Source organism: Bombina bombina, chromosome 2 (assembly GCF_027579735.1).
Source record: "Bombina bombina isolate aBomBom1 chromosome 2, aBomBom1.pri, whole genome shotgun sequence".
NCBI lineage: Eukaryota > Metazoa > Chordata > Amphibia > Anura > Bombinatoridae > Bombina > Bombina bombina.
Window position 1 is genome coordinate 689310510 of NC_069500.1, and position 27492 is coordinate 689338001.

At 37.5% G+C, this 27492-nt stretch overlaps 1 protein-coding gene across 1 annotated transcript in view; it reads left to right on the plus strand.

The window, feature by feature from the left end:
- SVEP1 (sushi, von Willebrand factor type A, EGF and pentraxin domain containing 1) overlaps positions 1 to 27492 on the plus strand; it is an 802056-nt gene that overhangs the window by 355946 nt on the left and 418618 nt on the right. Inside the window, exons 18-20 of the mRNA XM_053702672.1 lie at positions 3876 to 4037; positions 8164 to 8325; positions 14551 to 14642. Coding sequence (XP_053558647.1) covers positions 3876 to 4037; positions 8164 to 8325; positions 14551 to 14642 — 416 coding nt within the window. The remainder of the gene's footprint in view (positions 1 to 3875; positions 4038 to 8163; positions 8326 to 14550; positions 14643 to 27492) is intronic.

A 27492-nucleotide genomic window follows, 5' to 3' on the forward strand; every position in this document is an offset into this window, starting at 1 on the left:
CTCAAAGTAAACTTTTGATGTGGGCGGGTTAGCATTCGTATTACCAGTTGAAAGTAAAAAAGTTAGAGCTCAAGTGAAACCTGATGCACGCTAACCTTAGGCCTTTGGATATCGTGACTGTGTTAACCATAGATTTCAATGGAGCACTCTGTTCAAAAAACACATGTGAAGAACATTGGAATGTTAAATATTTATATTAAAAACACAGTAAAACACATTACACTATATAAAAATTAATACAAATATATTTTTCATGTTTAAATGTATTTTATTTAAAGGTTTTTAGATTTAAAGGTATTGAGTGGAAAAGGCTCCAAAGTGCATACTGTATATTAGTTTAATGCTTTAATTTAATGTATTTATGTTGGTTTTTTTGTGCAACTTTTTTTTAACCCTTACACTTTTTTTTTTTTTTTTTTTAATTGAGGTTATGATTGATTACAATATAAAGAATATGTCCAAACACCAATCAGACATGATAATAACAAATGTGCAGATCTCGCAAATGTACAAACTTGAACATAAACACAAAGATACAAGTATTGAAATCATATGCGCCTTATCTAAACCTGTGTGGTGCTATACATATAAATGAAAATAGATATTATATAAAAGAGCAATTTCTATAATATGAGAATATCTGCTAACATGAGCTATAGTACTATGTCTTGTATTTTAATCATATAGACAGCAATATCTTGTTCTGCTATGAGTAAAATGTATGAAACATAAGAATAACAATAGAAGTAACTAGCCTATGGCAAACAAAGGTATCTAGAGCATATATCAATGAAACCTCGGTTTTTAAACTTTAACTTATGTTCCCCCTTATTACACAAAGAGCAGGGGCGTATTATGGCCTAGGCCAACAAGGCCGGTGCCTAGGGCATCAGATTTGGGAAGGGCAGCACATCTGCCCTATCCTCTCTCTAAAAGCCAGCACACAGTACAGTGAGCGATAAAGTGCAAGCTTTTACAGAGAAGACAAAGCATGTGCGCTGATTAAGGTCGCCCTTCACAGGCAGTGCTTCTTTTAAACTGTTGCTTCGTTTAGAGCCTCCGGCATTTTTGCAGTGGAAGCGTTCTTGGTGAGAAACTTTCCCGGGGTTATGCTTACAAGGTGAGGCTGGAGTAGAAGACCTTGTGCCAATATGCTGCCTCCCCTTGTCAGCTGTGGTGGGTCTGTGAGCGCAGTGCTTATTGCGTCTAACAGATTGGATAAGTCTGTGCACTGCTTAGATCAGCTTGTGATGTCTAATCATAAACTCTCAGTGCTAATGTATGTTAGCTACTAAGAGCTGGCTTTCCCTGCATTCATGAACCCACAGGGTAAATAGTAAACGGACACTTAAAAAGTTTCATTACTTGAATTATGGTAATTACTGTATGTTGTTGCATGTGAAGGGCAGTGATTGTTTCAAAGTGCATTCTTCTCTGCCTCCCTTCCTCTCTCCCTTCTTTCCCTTTCTCCCTCCCTTCCTCCCTCAACTCACTCCCTCCCTTCTTTCTTTCCCTCCCTTATTTTCCTCCCTCCCTTCTTTCTCTCAACTCCCTCCCTTGCTCCCTTCTTTCACTCCTTTCTGGGGGGGCGGGGGAGACAGTAGAATTTTTAGTGCCTAGGGCAGCACAAAACCTAAATATGCCAGAGACAAAGAGTCACTAATGGACCTACCTGATCTGAAATTGTAAAAGTATGGGAAATTAGCTGATTGTCATGGTCACTCTTGGACCTTAGTATATAGAAAATAGTAATGAGCAACTGATATAAGAAATATGATATAAGGCTATATTATTAGTAAAATAGCATGAACAATATATCTAAAATTCCCATAAACAGAACTTTCATTATTGCTATTATTTATTTGTTGTTGGAGAAGGTGAGCTCTAATAAGTATGCAAGCCATATATAAAAAACCTATGGCTTAGTTTTAAAACAACATAGTTAAAACAAACTTGGAGTGTTTTGATGCTACAGTGAAGCCATATAGCCTTGTGAAGCTATACAAGAGGATATCATGTAAAATATATATGGGGATAAAGATAGCAAACACACATCCCACTTTAGTAAAATCAGTGAATCACCTCAAATATAACAAGATAAAGTGAAATGTATCTGTGCCCTTTGGAATGCATTTTAGTACCAGGACAGAGTGTATGATGACCAGAATCTACCAGCTTCACCTGACCTATGTCTCTAATAAGGTCATTTTTCTATGTAGGTATAGAGTCATTGTAGGAATACCCATAAACTGACTTGTGCAAACATACTTATGCTGGGTATTCATACACATTTACCTTTACAAATTCTTATAGAAGTGATCATCAAGGAAATTAGAATTAAACAGCCTAGGGGACAATGGGGGAGGGTAAGGGTCTCATACAAGCAAATATCAAGTGACTTATAGGGCAATGATATAATAAACCCCTTCTGACTGTAGGAAACAGATTATAGTGTACAATATGAATGAAGGCACATCTCAGACTATTGGTAGTCATTGTCATCAAGTAAGTAAGGTTATTATTTGCCTCTCATCTGTCCCTTAATTCCTCTACCCTATCCCTCTTGCAGTTATTAAAAAATTAGAGTTCCTCTGGCATATCAAATCTGGGGTTGTATAGACACAGGGGGTCGCCAAGATGCATGTCTTACACAGGACATCCACAGGAGGGTCAGTGGCTTTCAGGGTGAAGTCTGTATTTCAGAGCTGGAAGATCTTAGAATATCCTAGCAAGGAATGTGTAGGTCTCAGTAGCGGGCTCTCCAGGCACATCAGCTTACAGCTTATTCCAGGCTATCCTTCGACCGGCCACATCTCTAGGGTGCCCAGAACAGCCTCTCTCCTGCCAACAGTATGCCAGTGCCAGATTGCATGTATGATTATTTGTCTGCAGAGGCGATATTTTACGAGGTCCAACCTTCTGTGACTGGTGGCACGATCATATAGATAGTCTCACTTAGGCCAGCGGTATGATCTCCCTCATGGCTCCCATCAATCGTGACCGGGAGACTTGTTGATAACAGGGTTGGACTGGGAAAGGTGATCTCATCCCTCCATTCGGCTCTCAAACTCAGCATGAGGGATGTGTGATGATTCTCCATCTTGTGAGACAACTGCTGTGAGAGGGCTAAGACTTCAGGCTCTATTGTAGGTCCTTATGGCTCTAAGGCTCGTTAGTTCCTCCCGACAAACACCTCTCTTTTCTGTTATATACAGGTTCCCAATATGATGTTTTATGAATGTAGTAGGTTCTAACCACTTCACCCGGCTAATTTTCTAACCGGGGTGGGGGGGGAGAATAAAATGAGTCGTAGGCCGCCACCTTTGGTTTTAGTTGGTTTTGGTACCTCTAGTTGCAGGGATGTGGAAATATTGGTATCATTTGGTTCCAGAGCTTTTCTTTAGCTAATATTTAGCGATGCGAGGCAAGATAAGGTAGTATAGATGAGATAATCCACAGATTATTTAGAATATGAGTAGAGCAACCATTTTTCACCTCTAATCATGTCAGCGGCTTAAACATGCCCCTAACCCTTACACTTTACACTAGTTCTTCAGGCGTGCTAATCCAATGAGCGCAAATTTTGTTTGCATTTGATCTCAACCACTTACTTTCAACTTGTAATATGCGTTTAGTTAGCGTGGTTGTGACATTGCTTCTCATGTCCCGTGCAATAACAATAGAGCTCCACTCGTAATCAAGCCCATAGTAAATAACTAAAGAAAAGGTGGAAGAAAGGTTAGTCCTATTTTTTAGCATTTGGAGGTTATTTCTTCTTGAAAAATAAAATAGTTTTTATTTAGCCTAAGAGTCTCCTGCTAATACAACATTATGCGCTTCACTATTTTTTTTTTTTTTATTTTTTTTTGTTTCAGCTCAGTGTAAGCCAGGAACCTACTCATCAAATGGTCTTGAAACGTGTGAATCATGTCCATATGGAACTTATCAATCAGCCTTTGGATCTAAGTTTTGTACCACGTGTCCAAAAGGAATGTCTACAATTAAGAGAGGATCAGTGGATGTCTCAGAATGTGGAGGTTGGCTTCTGCATTTTTTCAGTTTATTTAATCTATCTATCTACTGTATCTGTCTATCTATCTATTGTCTGTCTACTGTATTGTCTGTCTGTCTATCTATCTATCCCTATCTGTTTTTTTGTTACAAACACTTACCACAGATTTAACTCACATAGCTTAAGGTGCATCTTTAGGTGCAGGAATCAAAATAAATTTGTAATTTTGCCGTATTTTCTGGACAGCTTCTCAAAAACCTGGTCCTCCACACAACTCCATGCCTAAACAGGTGAAAAATAATCTATAAATCTGTCTGCATAGGAACCAATTAACAGTCACATCCACCATTGCATTGTTACTAACCAGGCAAACTCAAAAAGACAAGTTGATAATAAACATCAACAATAATTTGTTTCTGCATCGATTCTTAGCTTTAGGCATTAGCTCTGTTTGGTGTTAGGGAGTCATATGAGTTTTCATATATTAGATTATATATTTATTTATGACACATGGGGCTTTCTTTTTGTTTTGCATACCTTTAATTTTTTTAAAGTACGCTTGCCAGTAAAAGAGCTGTTGAAAACAGGCCATTTATCCAGCACAAAAAAAAAAATTGCAAGAAAACTAGCATTAATAAATAAAAGCAGACAAGATAAATTAATGCCTCAAAATTAATAAGAAATCCATGGAGACATAATAAGCACTTCCACTTAGCTAACTATCTATCACACATACGCAATGCTTGCAGCAATATTATTTTTCCTGAAAATAATTAAATACAACTAATGTTCTTGATATTCTTACAAAAATAATCTCAGTATATATATATATATATATCCACTCCTGTAAAGAAGGCACTCTTAAAGGGACACTGAACCCAAATTTTTTCTTTCGTGATTTAGATAGAGCATGCAATTTTAAACAACTTTCTAATTTACTCCTATTATCAATTTTTCTTCATTCTCTTGCTATCTTTATTTTTAAAAGAAGGCATCTAAGCTTTTTTTCTTGGTTCAGACTCTGGACAGCAGTTTTTTATTGGTGGATGAATTTATCCACCAATCAGCAAGGACAACCCAGGTTGTTCACCAAAAATGGGCCGGCATCTAAACTTACATTCTTGCATTTCAAATAAATATACCAAGAGAATAAAGAAAATTTGATAATTGGAGTAAATTAGAAAGTTGCTTAAAATTTCATGCTCTATCTGAATCACGAAATAAAAAAAATGGGTACAGTGTCCCTTTAATACCTTAATATAATCTCATAATGTCTTATAATATTTTTTGGGTCACCCCCCTCCTCAGACATACATATATATACATGTACATATATATATATATAATATTTTTATTTTTATTTTTGAAAGTGAAGGGCACTCTCAGGTTTTTTAAAGAAAAATGTTTTTATTTAAAACCACAATGAGTCATCAAGGACAAAGTCTACGTTTCGGCTCACATCAGAGCCTTCTTCAAGACAAAGAAAATTTTAAGTCGGCGCATAGCCGCGCTCCCAAAACGCCCCTCACTTTCAAACAAATCTATACATGACCTTTTGAGGATTGCACCCAGGTGGCTGATACATTGCCTAGGCTGGAGTGCTGGGACACCTGCTACCAGTACATATATATATACTGTATATATATATATATATATATATATATATATATATATATATATAATACACCTGCAATACTTGGCCTCACATATTAGATCATACATGACATCACAGATCACAATTTATTTAAAAAAACACCAATATTATTGGGTAGCTGATAATATACACATTAAATGCTTTATGTTTAAAATTCCTTAAAGGGGCATGGTACCCAAATGTTGAAGAATTTGAAAGTGATGCAGTATAGCTGTAAAAAGCTGACTAGAAAAAATCACCTGAACAAATCTATGTAAAAAAGGAAGGTATTTACCTCAAAATCCCCTAAGTATTCAACCCTGGTTGTAAAGGTAACTTTACAATCAGGATACTAGTCCCAAGACTTGCAAGGGAGTGTGCATCTGGCATGCGGATACACAGTTATGTTATTTCCCTATTCAGTTTAAGGAAGTTAATATAAATCTTACAATATTTCAGTGAAATCTCACAAGATCCCAGCAAAGCATAGCATGACCTCAGAACTGCTGATGCTATGGTATAACTGTTCATCAGAACACATATTCTTGTTAGCTGAAGAAATCTATAGGTCAAATATCTTCCTTTTTTACATAGAAATGTTCAGGTGATATTTTCATGTCAGCTTTTTACAGTTATGCTGCATCAAGTTATTTAGCATATGGGTATTATGTCACTTTAAAACCATTTAAATTACTAAAATAGGCAATCAGATAGATATAGATAGATAGATAAATAGATATATAAATAGATAGAAAAATACATAAAACCTTAACATTTTCACCAAAGTATATTGAGGCCAATTTATCAACGGTCTTGCGGACCTTATCCAACAGTGCGGATCAGGTCCGCATGACCTCGCTGAATGCGGAGAGCAATACGCTCTCCGTTTTCAGCATTGCACCATCAGCTCACAAGAGCTGCTGGTGCAACGCCGCCCCCTGCAGACTCGCGGCCAATGGGCTGCCAGCAGGGGGGTGTCAATCAACCCGATTGTACTCGATCGGGTTGTATTGTGGCGATAGTGGTCTTTAGACCGCTGCTTCATAACTGCTGTTTCTTGCGAGTCTAAATACTCGCCAGAAACACGGCCCTTCAAGCTCCATTCGGTGATTGATAAATGGGCCTCATTGGGTGAATGGCAATTTTAAACTGAAAAATAACTGCGATTTTACTGAAGGTAGACAGGAACATTTGGTTTTGTTATGCAAAAATAACTAATTTTCAACTGTTCCTTTAACAAAACAAAAAAATAACAAATACAAATTGAATGACTTATTAATTACAATCTAATTAAAATAAATAAACATTATTTTTCTAAACCACCACAACCCCATAACCTCCAAAAAAAGCAGCTAAAACCCCTTAACCAGTATTAACCCCTAAACTGCACAACCCCCAGTTCAAACATCTCTAAACATTATTTACCTTTAAATACCACAACCCCATGGATAAAAACTCCTAACTTTTGAAGACATATATATATATAAAAAATCCTAGCCACTATTAACCCCTAGACTGCTAAACACCCTAGCAGGTATTAAACTGGTTGGTGGGTAATTAGCAGTTAGGTGGTTTGTGTTTGGGCTGTAGTGGTTTAGAGGCTAATTACCATTAGGGTCATTTAAATTGAGTGTTCTAGAGTGTTAAGGGTTACTAACTGATAGGGGTTTTAGCAGTGAGTTTTTGTTATGTATAGTTGGAGGTTATGGTTGCTTAGGGTTTAATCTTTTTTTTTTTTACTGTTTTTATTTTTGCGCTGGGTTTGTAACAGTTTAGGGGTCAATAGCTGTTTAGAGAGGTTAGCTGTTTGGGGTTTCATGTAATGGGTTGTTGTGGTTTTTTATAGGGGTTGTGGCAGTTTTAAGCTCAATAGCATTTATGGATGTTCTAGACATGGGGGAGTTGCAGTGGGGGTGGTGTTGGTTAATAGTGGTTATGTTTTTTTTTTTTTACATTGGTGGTTGTGGTGGCTGAGGGAGTTAGGATTAGTGGATTTTAACTGCAGTTTTTTTTTGTAGGGGTTTGCACTGGGGGCTGTAGCAGTTTAGAGATTAATTGGGGTTAGGGATTTTACCCACTGGGTTTGTAATTTAATTGACTCTTTACATTATAAGGATGAGAAGTGTTAATAGGCAATAATGAAGACAAATTTTGTTGAAAAACTAATAATGTTAACAAAAATTAGCTTGAAACAAATATGTCAATAGATTAATTTTGGAAGAAATTAAAACTTTTTTTTTTATTAATGATTTGTCTAAAACAAATGTGTATATATGTCAAAGTATCTAAATGCAAGGTTGGGGCATGAAAAGTACAGGAGTGTGATATTGAGTGGATATTGGGAGAAAAGGAAGAAGAGTAGTTGTGGATTGGCCAAATTGTTGATATAGTTTTCACCTTTAGATTACAATAATGTTATATACAAAATATATATACTGTGTATATATATATATATATATATATATATATATATATAAATATAATTATATATAACTATGTCTGCTATCTTCTTGTTAAGTTCCCTGCCATGCAGGTGAGTTCTCCCGCTCAGGATTGCGACCATGTTACCCTTGTCCTAGAGACTACTATCAACCTGACCATGGAAAATCTTACTGTCTGTCATGCCCGTTTCATGGAACAACTACCACAAATCGAGCTCGATCAATAACTGACTGTTCAAGTAAGTTGCCTGTCATATTTATTTTAATACTGATTGAGTACTGGAAGTTATTTTTGCTCAGCCGGTTAAATCAAAGTGATGGTAAATTGTAGCATTATTCAAACGCTTTAAAACACAATTCAACCCCACGAGCCGTCGCTCCAGGAGAGGGATCCTGAGTCCCTGGTTAGCTAGAATGATAAAAGAAGGAGAAGGAGGCGCTTCATAGGGTGAGTAAGTTTGAGCAAAAGTGGTTAACCTCAAAGACAAGCAAAGGACAACTCAGATTTGGTAGGGCACTACTAGTAGTGCACATGACACAAGCTGGGGCACACCGTTCCCCCCCAAGAGACTGACACAGGCAAGGACTGCCAACTGGAAGATGCCGCATACAAACTCAGCACACTGTGAGCACACTTCCCTTGTCGTTTGGGACTTTGTATCCGATATTGGAGATACTTTGATTCCTCAGCTGAGACCGAGCTGATCACCTGACAGTGACGTGCAAGACCGCACCTACGCTGTTTGACCAGCAACAAACATCACTGAGCTTGTATGTGGCACCTTCCAGTCAGCAGTCCTTGCCTGTGTCAATCTCGCTGTGCCCCAGCTTGTCACGTGCACTTCTAGTAGTACCCTACCAAATGTGAGTTGCCTTTTGTCTGTCTTTGAGGTTGACCACTTTTGCTCGAACTTACTCACCCTATGAAGCACCTCCTTCTCCTTCTTTTATCATTCTAGCTATACAGTGGCAGAGGCTATTTTAGTAGTAGGGTGCATAAAATAAACATTTTAGTGCAGTTTCATTTTAAATTCATGAATTAAGGTTCTTTTAATTTATTCTATAGCTTGTGTCTAGCATTTAAATAACATTACAATTTACCATCACTTTAAGGGGCATAAAACTATATATTTTGCCTACGTTTCCTGTAATTTGATAATGACATTTGTGGTTCGTGCATTGTCGTTATAGAGGCTGGCCAGTATCTTGTAAACATCACAACCATAAATTGTCTATAGATTCCTCCTATACTTTTTAATTTGTCAATTGAAATAGCCTCTTTTACCGGTTGAGGCCACCACCTATACTGAAAATATGACTACTGCAGTATTCTGTATAAAAGTGCAATGAAAATAAAAGACAGCAGCAGACATCAATCTCCATGTGGGGGTGGGAGAGAGCCCAGCCCATTTAAAAAGATGGTCCTACAGCTGCTTGGAATATACACTGAATCCTGTTCAGCTACCTCCCATTGGTACATTGTCCCATTAAACAGTCTTTACATAGAAAAATATATCTAACATGTTTAACTGTTGCTCCTTAAAGGTAATAACTACTGTTCATCTCGAATTGAATGGTAAATTTAATTTCAGGTAAATATCAATGAAGTGGTGTTTCCTTTTTATTAATCCTCAATATTGTATTACTTATTGGGACATAAAACACCTTGGCACTGTAATATATAAAAAAAATAATAATGCATAGTAAAACCACTTTCATTAGTTATGCATTGTAAAGTACCATTCAATTATTTATTTTACATTTTTTTCCTGTAATTTAACTCAAAAAAAATCTAAGATTTAGAAATGTTCTTGACAGGCTTCACAAGTCTAAGTGAACCACTGCAAAACAATGCTGATAAAATGGCTGTGACAAGCCTTGTTTATCTCAGACTGGCTACTCCAAATAAGGCAAATGGTTGGCGGAGTTTACCTATTGAGAAAAAAAAAATGGCTGCAAATTTGTAAAACATTTATAAAAATGTTCTCACTCAAGTAGTATGGTAATTTACTTCCAGCCTGCGAAAATCTTGTAATTACAGGGTATTTTATTAAACATTTTTTATGTTATATAATTCTCTGCTTATAGTCCTAATTATTATTGATAAAAGTATGGTTAGGGTACAATTACTTAACATTCTAAATATTGCACTTAAATGAATGGTGCTAAACTTTTTTTTATAATGTCATGTTTTCAGCACTCTCACATATAATCATTCATGTAGAAAACTCAAAATACAATAAAACTGGGAATTGTGTAGAATGTTTTCACTAAATAAATAGTATAAGTTCTAAAACCCTTTATCACTGATATCCCTTCACCACAACTTACCCTGAGACCCCCTCCTCACTTCAGATAACATTAACCACTCTGACTTGACCTAAACTACAACTTCTCCCCTTTGCAAATATTCCTAATAACTAATATACTCTTCTTAGCGCTAAACGTATCTTATATGACCCCCCAATGGTTACTAACACTGCGAAACCCCCTGATGCCCCTCCCCACCTGAGATAATCTAAACAACTCTGACTTCAGCATCCCACCACAATTAATCCTAAATTCTACCCTCTGTAAATACCCTTATAGGACTATCTGGTCCCAACCACTAATATCCACTCATTAAAAACCTCTTCTTAGTCACCATACCGAATCTAGCAGGTTCCTACTTGTTAGCAGTTAGCTGCATGCTCAATGGTTATGGGTTGCTTTTTATCATCAAATGGAAGTCTTAAAATATGTGCACTCTTCTTATAAAATGAAATGCATTGCCTGTTTGATAATAATTATTAATATGCATATTGATTAGCATTATCACACTCCATAAACGTATAAACCGATAAACTTTGAAAGAGCATTACATAATAAAATGAACTGAAAAAGTTAAGGCATTCTGCGGGATAGCACTGTGATAATTTAGCAGTAATTTTACAGAACATATAAATATTAAAGCTATACATATTACCAGGGACAATATATTGCAATGATAGTTAAGTTTATTGATATATTAACAAAACAATACCTTGCTGAGTGAAGTAGTGTGTAATATTGTACACCTACCCGTGTTTACTTAGTCTTACTGTATTGCTACTCATATATTTTAATGTGATACTAAATTGTTGGCACATCCACTACATCAGCTGATGTTCAATTATTGAAAACAAACTTATAAGCACATTTGGTGTTGATCACTTCAAATGCTCAGCTCCTGCAAAGCAATTATTCCACTACAGTAGCTGGCACTATGTGATGTTCCTGTTTGCTTCCAACAGCCTATTACAACAAGAGAGACATTATGGCCGAGCTATTTCTGGAGTTTTTTAATAGAAACTAAAGTTATGTGTAGAGGTGGAATAGCAGCACTGTGGTATAAACATTAATCAGACATGGTTCATTTGCTTGAATACTTTTTTAGCTTAAAGCCCAAGTGGCCAAATGTATTCTTTGAATCATCGTTTAGCTGTGTCCTGTCACAGTCTCTAAGCATTTGCATTCTAAATTGAGAGATTATCCTTTTTCTTTCTTATTCAAAATGTATTGAAAAATGTTTATTATACCTCATATCACTAGTTTGTAAAGAAACAACATATGGTATGATATAATAATATAAAAGTTATTATTATAACTCTAACAAGCTATATCTGTACAGCTTTATCTATCTATCTATCTATCATCTATCCTCCAACTATCTATCTATCTATCTATCTATCTATCTATTTATGTTAATTTGTTTCTTCACATTTGAAGTGAATGAACCTGCGTGAATGGTCTCCATAATATCTTTTTGTAGATAACAAAAGTTTTATTTAATGCGCAATAAGTTTATCTGATACATTTGTTAAAGGGATATAAAACCCCAAAATCTTCTTTTGTGATTTAGACAGAGCATGAAATTAAAAAAAAAGTTTCCAATTTACTTTTAACCCCATTGTGACCAGACCATTTTTCAATTATTTTACCGTTAAGGACCAGGGCTGTTTTTATATTTCTGCAGTGTTTGTGTTTAGCTGTAACTTTCCTCTTACTCATTTACTGTACCCACACATATTATATACCGCTTTTCTCTCCATTAAATGGACTTTCTAAAGATACCATTATTTTCATCATATCATATAATTTACTGTAATTTTTTTTAATGAAATATGATGAAAAGAAAATGAAAAAAAAAACACACTTTTTCTAACTTTAACCCCCAAAATCTGTTACACATCTACAACCACCAAAAAAGAAACAAACATGCAAAATAGTTTCTAAATTTTGTCCTGAGTTTAGAAATACCCAATATTTACATGTTCTTTGCTTTTTTGCAAGTTATAGGGCAATAAGTACAAGTAGCACTTTGCTATTTCCAAACCATTTTTTCTTTTAAATTAGCGATAGTTACATTGTAACACTGATATCTGTCAGGAATCCCTGAATAATCCTTCACATGGATATTTTTTTTTAGTAGACAACCCAAAGTATTGATCTAGACCCATTTTGGTATTTTTCATGCCACTATTTCACCGCCAAATGCGATCAAATAAAAAAAAAAATTGTTCACTTTTTCACAAACTTTAGGTTTCTCACTGAAATTAAACAAAACAGCTTGTGCAATTATGGCACAAATGGTTGTAAATGCTTCTTTGAGATCCCCTTTGTTCAGAAATAGCAGACATATATGGCTTTAGCATTGATTTTTGGTAATTAGATGGCTGCTAAATGCCACTACACACCACACTTGTATTATGCCCAGCAGTGAAGGGGCTAATTAGGTAGCTTGTAGGGTTAATTTTAGCTTTAGAGTAAAGTTCAGCCTCCCACCTGACACATCCCACCCCCTGATCCCTTCCTGACCCTTCTCAAGCAGCTTTCTTCCCTCCCCCACCCCCCAAAGGTCACCCCATCTTTCTGCCAGTACTTAGTTTCCTATATTTTTTGGCTATATATATATATATGTATATATATATATATATATATACATACATATAAAGATTTATTTTCAGTAGTGTAGCTGCCCCCTCTTCATTCCCCTACCACCCTACCCCCTCCCAGATCATTTTACTATATACCCCCTCTCCCTCCTCACTTCTCACTTTCCGTAGTGTAAGCGCTCCTGCCCACTCCCACACACTCCCGCCCACTCCTGCTCCTCTACTACCCCCTCCTGCCCCCTCCCACCCCTCTCACACCCCCTCTTGTCCTCCTTCTGCCGCCCACCAGCCTCCCTCCTATCCCTCCCATGCCACCAATGATCGGCACCATCGCTGGCCGATGCAGACTGCATCGGTTGCTTACCAAAGGGTATAACACGATGCCTCAATATCGATCACGATCACTTCCAGCGACCATTTTTTGTAGGTTGTACCCAGTATTTTCTTGGTCATTAAGGGGTTATATTTGCTTTGTTACAATGGTATTCTTTGTTGAAGAGATACCTAGGTAGCTATCTGGAGTCAGACATGGCAGTAAAAAGTGCTGTCATCTAGTGCTCTTGCAAATGTATAATTCTTGCAAAAATACTGCCATATAGTGTTCCAGAAATGGACTGGCTTAGATTCCTGCTATTGAATAAAGAAAGTACCAAGAGAACGGGCAAAAATTGATAATAAAAGTAAATAAGAAAGTTGTTTAAAATCCCATGCTATATCTGAATCATGAAAGAGAAAATATTTGGGTTTCATATCCCTTTAATGCAAAACAAAATAGTTATTAATAGTATTTCTACTAGCAAACAGAAGTTTAGTTAGATTCCACTATTTGGATTATTTCAAAATACTTCCAGGACATGATAATTTATGCGTGAAGTGATTCAATCAATTAAAAATAGAGAGAGATATCAAGGTGGAAAAAAAAACAGTTTTTTTTCTCTAAATTTAATTTTATTTAATTAGTTTTGCAATATTCAGTGCTGTGTTCCTTTTACATCCACATTTATTTCATCTATAAATTGATATGCTGTAACTTCTGTAACTGAAAACGCATCCTACAGTTTAAAAGATAAGAAACGTCAAATGTGTAAAAATGTTCTACATTCTGTTTCATCTTCTGTATCCAGATAAGCTTTGCAATCAATTTCAAAATATATAAAAAAGACTGACATGCACAGAATTGTATTAGTGATTTTGTCTGAATTTTTACTTTGGATGACCAGAAAGTGCTGCTGAGCTCATTCAGTGGTATTGCAGTATTGTAATGTGAGGTTTGCTTATTCAGTGGTATTACAGAAATGTGAGTCCTCTAGTGCTGAACATCAATTTAATGTAAGAATTAAGTTAAAAATAGATTCCTTCTAATGATAGCTCTTAGTGTCTGAGGCTGAGTTTACCAAAATCATTTATGGGGAAAAACTGCTCTGTGGCTACCATGACATTTTGTTTCTGTTCCTTTCAAATAAGGGGTTAATTTACTGAACTTCTGCTCCTGAATGTTAATGCTAATGACTGGGTTGATCTAACATGTGTTTCTATAATGTTATTTTGTAGGCTTTGGCTCCAGCTTCTCGGCAGCTGAGGAAAGTGTAATGATTCCCATTTCTCCAGAAAATGTCAACAGCAAATACAGAGTCAGCAGTCAGGCAAGAATACAATTTGTTCAATAATAAAGTCACTAATTGACTAGTAGAAAAGCCGGATAAATGCAGGATGCAGTAAAACAAGTCTAAGCGTCATGCATTCTTTTAAAAATCAAGGTTGAATCAAAGCTAGCTTAATAACCAGAATTTAATGTGCTGAATCTTCATAACTTGTCATATTAAACTTGTCATATCTATTGTAAAATCTTTAGATGGTTTACTATATACATATATATTTTTTTTAATTTCCATTTAGAAGACTGAATTAAAAAACATAGGTCATTCCCCTTTTACAAGAAACTAAAATTATATTATTAGATTATATTAACATTTTGGTAAAAATAAAAATAAATTTAAAATCAATATATAAAATTACTGTAAATACATATATACACATATAAATACATATGTATGTACTGTATATATATATATATATATATATATATATATATATATATGTATATATATATATATATATATATATATATATATATATATCCATCTTTAAACATGTATATGTATGTAACTCAATGTTAAAGCCTTTTGATGCCTTTTTTTTTATAACTTTTGTGTGCAATATTTTTGTGAATAATTTTTATTAGATAGTGTTATTATGAGTGTAAGTTTACTTTGTAATGTATTTTGATGTGTTTTGTGCTACTTTTAAGTTTCGAAAAAACAGTTTACCAGAGCTCTGAAGTCGCGGTAATCATTCTAGTGTAAATCGTGATTGCACTCAAGTTATCAAGTCCAATTTATTATATGCCGGACGGATATGATTCGCTGTAGCGGCATCGCTAAATGCCGACAGCATTTAACATTGCACAAGCATTTCTTGAGAAATGCTTCTGCAATGCCACCCCCTGACCGATTGGTTGCGAGCAGGGGTATCAAGCATAAATGTAGCCACCAATCATCAAGCACTACCCAGTTGCTGAACCAAAAATGGGCCAAGTTCTAAGCTTACATTCCAGATTTTTCAAATAACGATACCAAGAGAATGAAAATAAATTGATATTAGTAGTAAGTTAGAGAGTTGCTTAAAATGTCATGCTCTGTTGGAATCATGAAAGTTTAGTTTTGACTAGACTATACCTTTAAGATTTTTACTTAAAGGCATAGATTACAAGTGAAACAGTACTTTTGTGATGTTTCTAGCGTACAATGCACTTGTGTGAAACTGCTACCATATGTATATTATGTGCACTTGTATTACAAAAGTAAAGTTTTCCCACTCAAGGCTCAGCTCACCAGAGCTAAAAGAGAATGAAAAGTAACCAGAAAGCTACCAGTTATGCCTTATGCAAATGCAAATCTCTAATGCAACGTTCATTTGGCAACAATATCCCTTACAATACTGTTGTACACTGGAGAAGAACAAAAACAATTTACATGTTTGAAATTAACCTTTTCACAACTTGTAAATGAATTAGTAATTTGAGCTGATACATTATGGGTGTACACTACAGGGGGTCGATCCGATAAAAATCGTCGCCCGCAAAAGTTGGCGACGCCAATATTTGCGCGGATTTGGTATCCTATATACGGCGTAAGCTAGAAGTTACGCGCGTAGATTTCTGGCGTCGCCCGTAGTTTTTTGGCCCATAGACTGACATACAAAACACGCGCAATTTGCTATCCTATATACGGCGTAAGGACTTACGCGCGCAGATTTTTCAAAATCTACGCCATTCTCAGCTCGCCACAAATTGAAGGCGCAGGTACCCTTGCACTGACTTAGAAACCAACATAACTCTCAGAAGGCCTAACAAATGCATGCCTAACAATATACATAGCAGCAGCTTGTTCACAAATAGTTAACCTCTTAAAAGCATTTATTATTCCTGCCCCTGCAAGTGTGTCAAACCAATCACAAACAGCACAACCCCTCACCTGCAACCTTAAAACACCTGCAAATGCACACCCTCATTAGCCACCATGTTTCCCTTGCAGTATATTGCATTTAGAGTCAGACAGCGTCGTGGGGCACAAGGGGTGCTGGAACCCCTACAAGCCCCTGTTTTGGATGGTATCCCTGCTGCTGAGGTCCCTGGTCATGGTGCTGTAGCTGTCCCTGCTCCAGCTGCTGCTGCTGCCCTCCCTGCTCCTCCTGCTGTTGTCCCTGTTCCTGGTGCTCCCCATGCTGCTGTTGCTGCAGCTGCCCATAGGCCAGCAGGGCCTATAAGACGAAGGCATCAGCAGAGGGGAAGAGCACCAAGGGTACACAGGGTTAGGGTCACCCTGTTTGGGATGACAGAAGTGGAGGTCAGGGAAAAATATCGCTTGACATCTGCAAGCCTCATTAACCTATATGAGGTGTTGAAGGATGAAATTGACCCTCAAGCGTATAGGAACCGAGCTCTGACTGGTATGCAGAAGCTGTTGTGTGTTGTACACTTCCTGGCAACTGGCTCATACCAGTCAACAGAGGGGCTTGTGTCTGGCCTAGCGCAGTCTACCTTCTCCAGGATTCTAGGGGAGGTTCTGACTGCTCTAGATAACCAGACACAACGATACATTCATTTCCCCCATACCCCCCAGGAATGGAACCGTCTTAAACAAGGCTTCTATCGACTGGGGGGTATTCCTAATGTCATGGGGGCAATTGATTGCACACATGTTCGTATTGTGGCCCCACATGAGGAGACAATCCTCTATATTAACAGGAAAGGGTTTCACTCATTGAATTGCCAGATGGTCTGCGATACCAATCTGAAATTCTTACATGTGTATGCAGGCTTCCCAGGGAGTGCACATGATTCCTACATCCTGCGCCAGACCTCCTTATTCAATATGTTTGAAAATGGAACACTTTCGGGAGGATGGCTGCTTGGTGAGTACCTTCATTCTGTCTGTATATTTATAATAAAGGGACACTAAACACATATTGTCATCTCATGTGTCAGATAGAGAATACAATGTTAAACAGCATTATAATTCACTTCTCTTATATCATTTTATTCATTCTTTAAATATATATTTTTTTTAAATTACTAATTCACATATATGAGCCAATCATATGAGGCTTCTATGTGCAGCCACCAATCAGCAGCTATTGAGCATATCTAATATGCTTGTCATCAAGAGTTATCTATAGAATGGAGAAAATGATCTAATCAAAGTTAATTATCAAGCTGCTAACAATTGCAGGTTCATATTAAATGGACAGTCTATAATAAATTGCTCTTCCATTATTCAGATAGGCCTTTTAATTTAAATTAACTATCCTGATTACTTCCATTAATTTTTTTTTTAAATCTATCTTTTATATGTGATTCATGTTGTGTCCCTTTAAAGCACATGATGTACCTGTAGTAATCCAAACACATATGTTACATGACAGGTGACGCAGGGTACGGCTGCAGACCATGGCTATTAACCCCCTTGGTGCACCCCATTACAGAGCCACAACTCAGGTACCAGGAGGCACACATAAGAACAAGGAATGTCATTGAAAGGAGCTTTGGCCTATTAAAAACCAGGTTCAGGTGTCTGGATGTTACAGGCGGAGCACTACAGTATAACCCCAACAAAGTGTGTTCCATTGTCAATGCTTGCTGTATTCTACACAACATTGCTGTGGACACACGTTTGTTGGGGGACATTGACCCAGAGCAGCAGCAGCAGCTGGTTCCTGTACTTGAGGATGTGGACAGGGGGACACTGAGGGGGAATGAAGTGAGGGATTATGTCATCCGGGAATACTTCACCTGTAAGTTACTTATTCATAATTACAGTAAACCGTAACATTCACATGTATTATGATGTTTGACAGTACCTCACCAACCATTGCATGTGTATATATCATGTCTTGCAGAATGTAAAAGTTTGGATTTCCACTGCATGTAAGTGAAACTACTACATCCCAACCCCCTTCCCTTAAAGGGACACTATACCCAAACATATTGTTTCATGATTAAGGATAGAGAAGATAATTTTTCACAAACCTTATAATTTAAATCAATTACCTATTTTCATTATTTATTTAGATATACTTTAATGAAGACATAGAAATGCACACAGTGAAGAAATTTCAGGAGGCATCTATATACAGCTACTAATCATCAGCTACCAAACATATCTTGATATTGTTTTCAGCAAAGAATATCAATAGAATGAATCTACAGAAATAATAGAATGAAATTATAGTTTATTTTTGAAATTATCTTCTCCTTCAAAATCATGAAGTACAAATATTTGCTTTAATGTCCCTTTAACAACCCTAATTACTGTATATTTATAATTTGTTTTATTCATGTTTAGTTCACTATCATTAAGAATGAGGATAATGGATATTTATACCTTATGTTCACACCTTCTTTAAATATATTATTAGTTATATATACCAACGTGTCAATTTATATTGGATGTGAGAAACCTTGATGTACATCTTAGAAGTTAATATTACTATATGTACCGTTGAGACACAACCATGTCATGTTGTTTATTGAGCATGAATATGTCATAAACATTATAATAATTCCTTTTTGGTCCATTTCAACACAGGTATTATTATATGTTTTACCAATATTACTGTACTAAAACACAACTCACATGGATGTGGATGACAATTAGATAGTAAATAACAGAGGACAAGATTTTCAATGAAATTGAATAATATTTTTTTTTTTTTAGGCCTCTTAGATGAGGGGCCTGGTGTGGGTCTTCTGCCTCTCCTGGGTTGTGTGGATACACTAGGAGTGCTGGTCACAGAGGAGATACTTGATGCCATGTCCTGCTGTTGGGTGAAATGCTCCACCAAAGCCCCCAACAGTTGATTCTGTTCCCTCCATCTTTGGTCACTTTGGATTTGCATGTCCGATATTACACGTAGCATTTGATTCTGATTTTGGACCATAGCTGATAGCGATGCTGCCATGTCCCTTTGCAGCTCATTCGACCTCTGTTGCAAACGGTGTTGGGTTCTATGGAACCTGTGTTGTTCCCTCTGCATATTCAGACACGTTTCCGTTAGAGTCTCACAGGTCAAAGTTTGCCTCCTCTGTAGTGAGATATATTCATCACCCATGGCAGAACTCAATTGATCCATGGGCTCTTCATCAGCAGGGACAATAGGCACTCTTTCAATGACGTGTTCCTCAGCTGGAGGTGCCGGAACAACAACCTCAGCTGGAGGTGCCGGAACAACAACCTCAGCTGGAGGTGCCGGAACATTAACCTCAGTTGGAGGTGACGGAACATTAACCTCAGTTGGAGGTGCCGGAACATTAACCTCAGTTGGAGGTGACGGAACATTAACCTCAGTTGGAGGTGCCGGAACATTAACCTCAGTTGGAGGTGCCGGAACATTAACCTCAGTTGGAGGTGCCGGAACAATAACCTCAGTTGGAGGTGCCTGAAAAAAAACAGCAGCTGGACGTGCAGGAAGAGATATCTCAGCTGGAGGTGCAGCCACAGGGATATGAGCTGGAGGTGCAGGGCGATGGATTACAGTTGGTGGAGCCCTTCCAACTGAAGATGATGGTCCAGATGTCGGGATGGACCGATAGTCCCAATGTCCGCTGGTGTGCATCCACTCAGCCTGCTGGTATACTCCTGTAGTGCCCTGATATTGTTGGGGGGGGAAATACATCTACCCTTTGGGGCTGGTGGGGCTCCCCCTCCAAGCCATAGGAATATTCCTCCTGCCACGGGTCCTGCCAGGTATCCTCCTCTAATGCAGGTGGCATGATATGTGGATTTTCAATGGACACAGTCCAAGACATCTCATGCCTGGCATACTCCTGCTCTCTTATCTGTACCGGTGGTTGTGGTGGACATATATTTAGAACCGGTGTTGGGGGATTCATGGGCGTAGGCACCCTGGTGACTGGAGGTTCTGTGAAGGAGTCAAATGATGAGAGTGATTAGTACAGTCACATATCTATCCATGTGGGCATACAATTTACATGCTAGGGCCTATCCACATTCTCATGTCAAACTCTATAACATGCTTGTGCACATTGAGATTTGTGATATGAGGGTTTGGAATATGCTAATTATACATGTATGTGTTTCATACAATAGTTCTGTGTACATGTCAGTGATGGAGAAAATGTGTTCTTTAAGTGACATTATGGTTGTGATGACTATGGTGTCCATTTACTGAAAGGTCTACATGTGGCTTGTGGCCTGTGTTACTCTGAGACATGTTAGTATTTCACTATTCTACCTCATATCATGATTTTCAATGTGTTAAGTAGCATTAAATGGACATGCAAAACATATTTATTATTTCATGATTCAGCTAGACAAGCATGGTATTCTAAATAAATTGTAATTTACTTCCATTAGCTAATATGCTTCATTATCTTGATATTCTTAGCTGATATGCATTTCTTGATAGGCTCAGAAGCTGCTGATTGGTGGCTGTACATCAATGCCTCGTGTGATTGCCTCACCCATGTGCATTGATATTTAATAAACTAAGATTTTCAAAATAAAAATTAAATATAGATAATGGAAGTAAATTTGGATGTTGTTTAAAACTATATTCTCTATCTGAATAATGAAAAAATATCTTTGTGTTTCATGTCCCTTTAATGTTAAATATCATTGTATATTTAGTTGTTAGTAATCAAAATACCATGATCCTCATTGTGTACATGAATGTGTGACAATATAGGATGTTATAACTCAAATACATATTATACTAGTGTGTGGGATGTTACTCACCAGCATGCTGTGCTGATGTTGCAGTCCCTGAGTCACGAGCCCCTGGAAGTACACGGACTGCTGTGAGGCTCAGGGACCGACGAATGAGCTCCTGCCACTCATTGTATTCGGCCTCATAGTGAGGCCCACCTCCTGTTGCCCTCTGGGAGATTGCTTCCTGGCCCATCCTCTCCTTGACTCTCCTCTTGCAATCATTCCATCTCTTCTTAAGCCCGTCAACATTCCTCCTCTGTTGGGACACTCCATTGACGGCCTCCACCACCTTCTGCCAAGCATCCTTACGCCTCCGGGCAACTCCTTTGCCCTTCTCTTGTCCAAAGAGGGCATTATGGTTCTCCAGGACAGCCTGGACGAGAGCGAGGTTTTCAGCAAAACTGAAATTGGGACACCTCATACGCTCCTCGTCCTGGTCTGCCTGGCTCCCTCCCTGGGATGTCCCTGGTGTGGGTTCCTCCCTATCCTCTCCCTCCTCCCCCCTTCTATCCCCATGTGCACCCTCTATCCCTCTTCTCAGTGTGCCTGGCCTTTGGGCAACCCCACTCCCATCCTCCCTTCTGGCTCTCCCTCTCCCCACTCCGCTCACTCCCTGACGGGGACCCTGCTGCTCCTCCTGTACATAATCCTCTCCCTGCGACTCCCCTTCCCTCCTCCCCCCAGCCCTATCTCTCCCTGACATCCTCACACTACACACACTCACACACTCACACTCACTCCCACTTCAATCACACACAATCACAACCAGACACTCAGCCTTTCAAACTGTAAAAGATAAATAAAGAGTGTTGGGTGTTATAAAAAAAAAGTGTTGTGTATTTTGTATATGTGTGTATGCAAAATGTGTGCAATATGAAAAAAAGTGTAAGTAAATGTACTGGCTTAACAATCCAACCAACAATCCGACCTAACTAACTTGATGATGCTCCTTTCTCACTACTCTTACCACTAATCTCTATACTCGCTGTAGTGTGCTGTAGCTCCAAGAACCAACCAAACACACTAAAGAAATTGCGGCTGCGCAGGGGTTTAAGTATGATTTTTGAATCTCGTCATTACGTGGCGCATCTCTTAGAACTGGCGTAATTTTTTACGAGTCGTAGGCTAATTTGCATAAAACTACACTTTATTGAGACTTTACGTGAACAAAAAACAGGCGCAAGTACTTGCGACGACTAAAAGGTGTATTTGCGCACATTTTGCCTGCTCGTCGGTTTTTCAGACTTACGCCAGTTTAGCATCTGACGGCGGTGAATATTGGATAGCTCGAGTTGCGAGCTGAAACTGCGGGCGACGCGGGTTACCTCGCTTGCGCCGAAAACTACGACCTATATCGGATCGCGCCCCTGGTGTCTATGACATTTAATTTATATTCATTATATTCATTCATTTGATTCTTTTTTTTTTTTTTGGTTTAAATGATAGTGCATTTTTTAAAACATTTATCACACTGTAATTTTATTTATTTTCTTTAAAAGGTGCAATTTCTCACAAGGCCATTTGTTACTGTACAGACAGTGTTTATGCAGTCTCACTGTACTGACCTTGTTTATGCAATCCTGGTTTGTACAGTGAAATTAAACATGGTTGGTACAGTGAAATTGCATCAACACGGTTGGTACAGTGAGGTTGCATAAACACGGTAGGTACAGTGACATTGCATAAACATGGTTGATACTGTGAGACTGCATAGACACGGTTGATACTGTGAGACTGCATAAACACGGTTGGTACAGTGAGACTGCATAAACACGGTTATTACAGTGAGATTGAATAAACATAGTTGGTACTGTGAGATTTCATAAAAATGGTTGGTACAGTGAAATTGCATATACATGGTTGGCACAGTGAGACTGCATAAACACGGTTGGTACAGTGAAATTGCATATACACGGTTGGTACAGTGAGATTGCATATACACGGTTGGTACAGTGAGATTGCATAAACAAGGTTGGTACTGTGAGACTGCATAAACACGGTTATTACAGTGAGATTGCATTAACATAGTTGGTACTGTGAGATTGCATAAACATGGTTGGTACAGTGAGATTGCATACACATGGTTGGCACAGTGAGACTGCATAAACACAGATGGCACAGTGAAATTGCATAAACATGATTATTACAGTCAGATTGCATAAACATGGTTGGCACTGTGATACTGTATAAACACGGTTGGTACAGTGACACTGCATAAACATGGTTGGTACAGTGAGATTGCATAAACATGGTTGGTACAGTGAGATTGGATAAACATGGTTGGTACAGTGGGATTGCATATACACAGAGGATACAGTGAGATTGCATAAACATGGTTGGTACAGTGACATTGCATAAACACGGTTGGCACAGTGAGATTGCATAAACATGGTTGGTACAGAGACATTGCATAAACACGGTTGGTACAGTGACATTGCATAAACACGGTTGGTACAGTGACATTGCATGAACACGGTAGGTACATTGACATTGCATAAACACGGTTGGTACAGTGAGATTGCATAAACACGGTAGGCACAGTGACACTGCATAAACACGGTAGGTACAGTGAGATTGCAAAAACACGGTTGGTACAGTGAGATTGCATAAACACGGTTGGCACAGTGACATTGCATAAACCCGGTTGATACAGTGAGATTGCATATACACAGTTGGTACAGTGAGATTGCATATACACAGTTGGTACAGTGAGATTGCATAAACACGGTAGGTACAGTGAGACTGCATAAACACGGTTAGTACAGTGAGACTGCATAAACACGGTTGGTAAAGTTAAATTGCATAATTGTGGGGACTATGTATTGCATCGGCAAGCTTATTTCAAGTGTTTTTTTCTTATTTACTTATGTAGGTTTTGGGGTTTTTTTTTCTCTAAATTCTACTTGCAAAATCATCTAAGCAGTATTCTGAATAAAGAGGCTGACAAAAACTGTAATGTATAGTTTAGCCACAAGCAGTTTTCCTTATAAAACCAGTTTTGTGAGTGGCCCAGCAGTGAAACTGTTAATAAGGGAACCACACCTTGCTGTGTTTGCTAATTGCTATAATTAACTCTTTCCCAGCTGGGCTGTTCACAAATGTTGCAAGAATTAACAAAAACAATATGAAATATTTGGTACAGATTTGTATAAAAAACAAATCTGTCCTTAATAATCAGAAATATTTCTGAAAACAGTTCTGTTTTGCCAAGTGTAGGAAAGGGACAATTAACTTTTCTCAGTTTCAACAGAATAATTCCATCACTTTCTGTGCCTTTAGTTCTCTTCAGAAACATTCTGTTCTTTTAACTCTTTACAGATGCAGGTTGGTGAAGCTCCACATTTTTATACTGGAGCGCATGTATTCTTTCACAGAAGTAGTTAAAGATAAGTGATTTTTCCAGCTTTTTCACAGCTGCATTATGTGCAACCTGTAAGCACGCACGATACAAAGCATGCCGTTTACATGTTTGCAGTTTTAATACACAGTTTAAAGGTTACATTGCATATAGAAAAAGTCACATGAATAATTTAGAGCCATACAGCTCTGTCACAGATTTCAATAATACCTAAGCTCTAAGATGATGGTGCCCTGTATAAGGATATGGAGCTTGATTAACTAGCACCAGTAATAGTTTCAAATAAGAAAATGTTTTGAAGAGATCTACAAGTGAACAAGGAAAAGCATGGGGAATAGCAATCATGCTATTATAGTTGTGCCCAGCAGTTTTATATTCTATTAATGTATGCAAAAATATGCTTTGTATGTAAGCACTGCACAATTAGTTATAATGCAGCTCTCTATCTCAGAAGTGAAGAAACCTGCAGAGCCTGATATCTGTGACTGAGAAGATATGTTTTGTACCAGTTGTAGCTGGCATAGAGCTCACCCACATGCTGACAGTCTGACTTTTAGTCTTGATTGATAACTGGTTTATATGGTGAATGGAAACTGATTAACAAATATACATGAATTGTGATAATATGTGATGAGATTACTCTCCATCTAACATAATTATAGCAAAATAAATTTGTTAGGTGTAGAATTGAGTTCACTAGATGTATGAAGACTATCGCTTTGTCCCAGTTTTGCAAGAAAATCAGGAATATTTTATTTGTTTTGTATCCTTAGACATTTTTCACTTAAAATATAAGGCTCCTAAGATATCAGTAACAGTGAGGCATAGGTTGTCTCACATGCCAAGAGAAACAAAGTTTGTCCAATTAGTTTGCCCTTCTGCTCCTAAAAAACCAACACCCTATGCAGACATTCTGTTTTCTCATAGTCTGGCTCTTTGGGCTTGGAATATGTTTGCTCATAAGAAAGAAAGTCATATATATATATACATGGTTTATATTTTCTGGGAAAACACAGTTTGTGGTTTTGAAAAAAATAAAATTGTATTTGCTTTGAGAAAATACATAAATTGCCAAAAGCTGTGTTATCATTAAAACAAATGGTTTCTGTGCATTATAAGAAAAATCAGATAACACTGTTAAAGAGTAGTACAGCAGGGTTTTGTTTGAAGAATGATTAAATTACTTACATTACTGAGGACATTTTAGTTTTCAAAGACAACTGATATTTTATACAGAAGTGGCTTAAACAGCCTTCCAATTTACTGCTATTTTTAACTTTTCTACATTCTCTTGGTTATTTGTTCAAAGGCCAATGACAAGAGACATATATGTGCAGTCATCAATCAGCAGCTAGCTCTCAGGAGTGCATTTCTACTCCTGAGCCTACCTAGATATGCTTTTCAACACTGAATACCAAGAGAAGGAAGATAATTAGATAATAGAATAGAATGGGAAATTGTTAAAAACTGTATGTTCTATCTGAATCATTAATGATATATATATATATATATATATATATATATATATATATATATAATCAATACAACATTTTTGCATAGGAAATTAGCACATCCAGGCAAGTTCTCTGCTTGCTTTTCCCCAGTAAAACTTCATGTCCACTGTTACCAATGTGCATTGGTAACAGTGCACATGGAGTTTTACTGGGGAAAAGCAAGCGGGGAACTTGCCTGGATGTGTTAATTTCCTTTGGCCTAGATTTAGAGTTTGGCGTTAGCCGTGAAAACCAGCGTTAGAGGCTCCTAACGCTGGTTTTAGGCTACCGCCGGTATTTGGAGTCACTCAAAATAGGGTCTAACGCTCACTTTCCAGCCGCGACTTTTCCATACCGCAGATCCCCTTACGTAAATTGCGTATCCTATCTTTTCAATGGGATCTTTCTAACTCCGGTATTTAGAGTCGTTTCTGAAGTGAGCGTTAGACATCTAACGACAAAACTCCAGCCGCAGGAAAAAAGTCAGTAGTTAAGAGCTTTCTGGGCTAACGCCGGTTTATAAAGCTCTTAACTACTGTACTCTAAAGTACACTAACACCCATAAACTACCTATGTACCCCTAAACTGAGGTCCCCCCACATCGCCGACACTCGAAAAAATTTTTTAACCCCTAATCTGCCGACCGCCACCTACGTTATCCTTATGTACCCCTAATCTGCTGCCCCTAACACCACCGACCCCTATATTATATTTATTAACCCCTAATCTGCCCCCCACAACGTCGCCTCCACCTGCCTACACTTATTAACCCCTAATCTGCCGACCGGACCTGAGCGCTACTATAATAAAGTTATTAACCCCTAATCCGCCTCACTAAACCTATCATAAATAGTATTAACCCCTAATCTGCCCTCCCTAACATCGCCGACACCTAACTTCAATTATTAACCCCTAATCTGCCGACCAAATCTCGCCGCTATTCTAATAAATGTATTAACCCCTAAAGCTAAGTCTAACCCTAATACTAACACCCCCCTAAGTTAAATATAATTTAAATCTAACGAAATTAATTAACTCTTATTAAATAAATTATTCCAATTTAAAGCTAAATACTTACCTGTAAAATAAATCCTAATATAGCTACAATATAAATTATAATTATATTATAGCTATTTTAGGATTTATATTTATTTTACAGGTAACTTTGTATTTATTTTAACCAGGTACAATAGCTATTAAATAGTTAAGAACTATTTAATAGCTAAAATAGTTAAAATAATTACAAATTTACCTGTAAAATAAATCCTAACCTAAGTTACAATTAAACCTAACACTAGACTATCAATAAATTAATTAAATAAACTACCTACAATTACCTACAATTAACCTAACA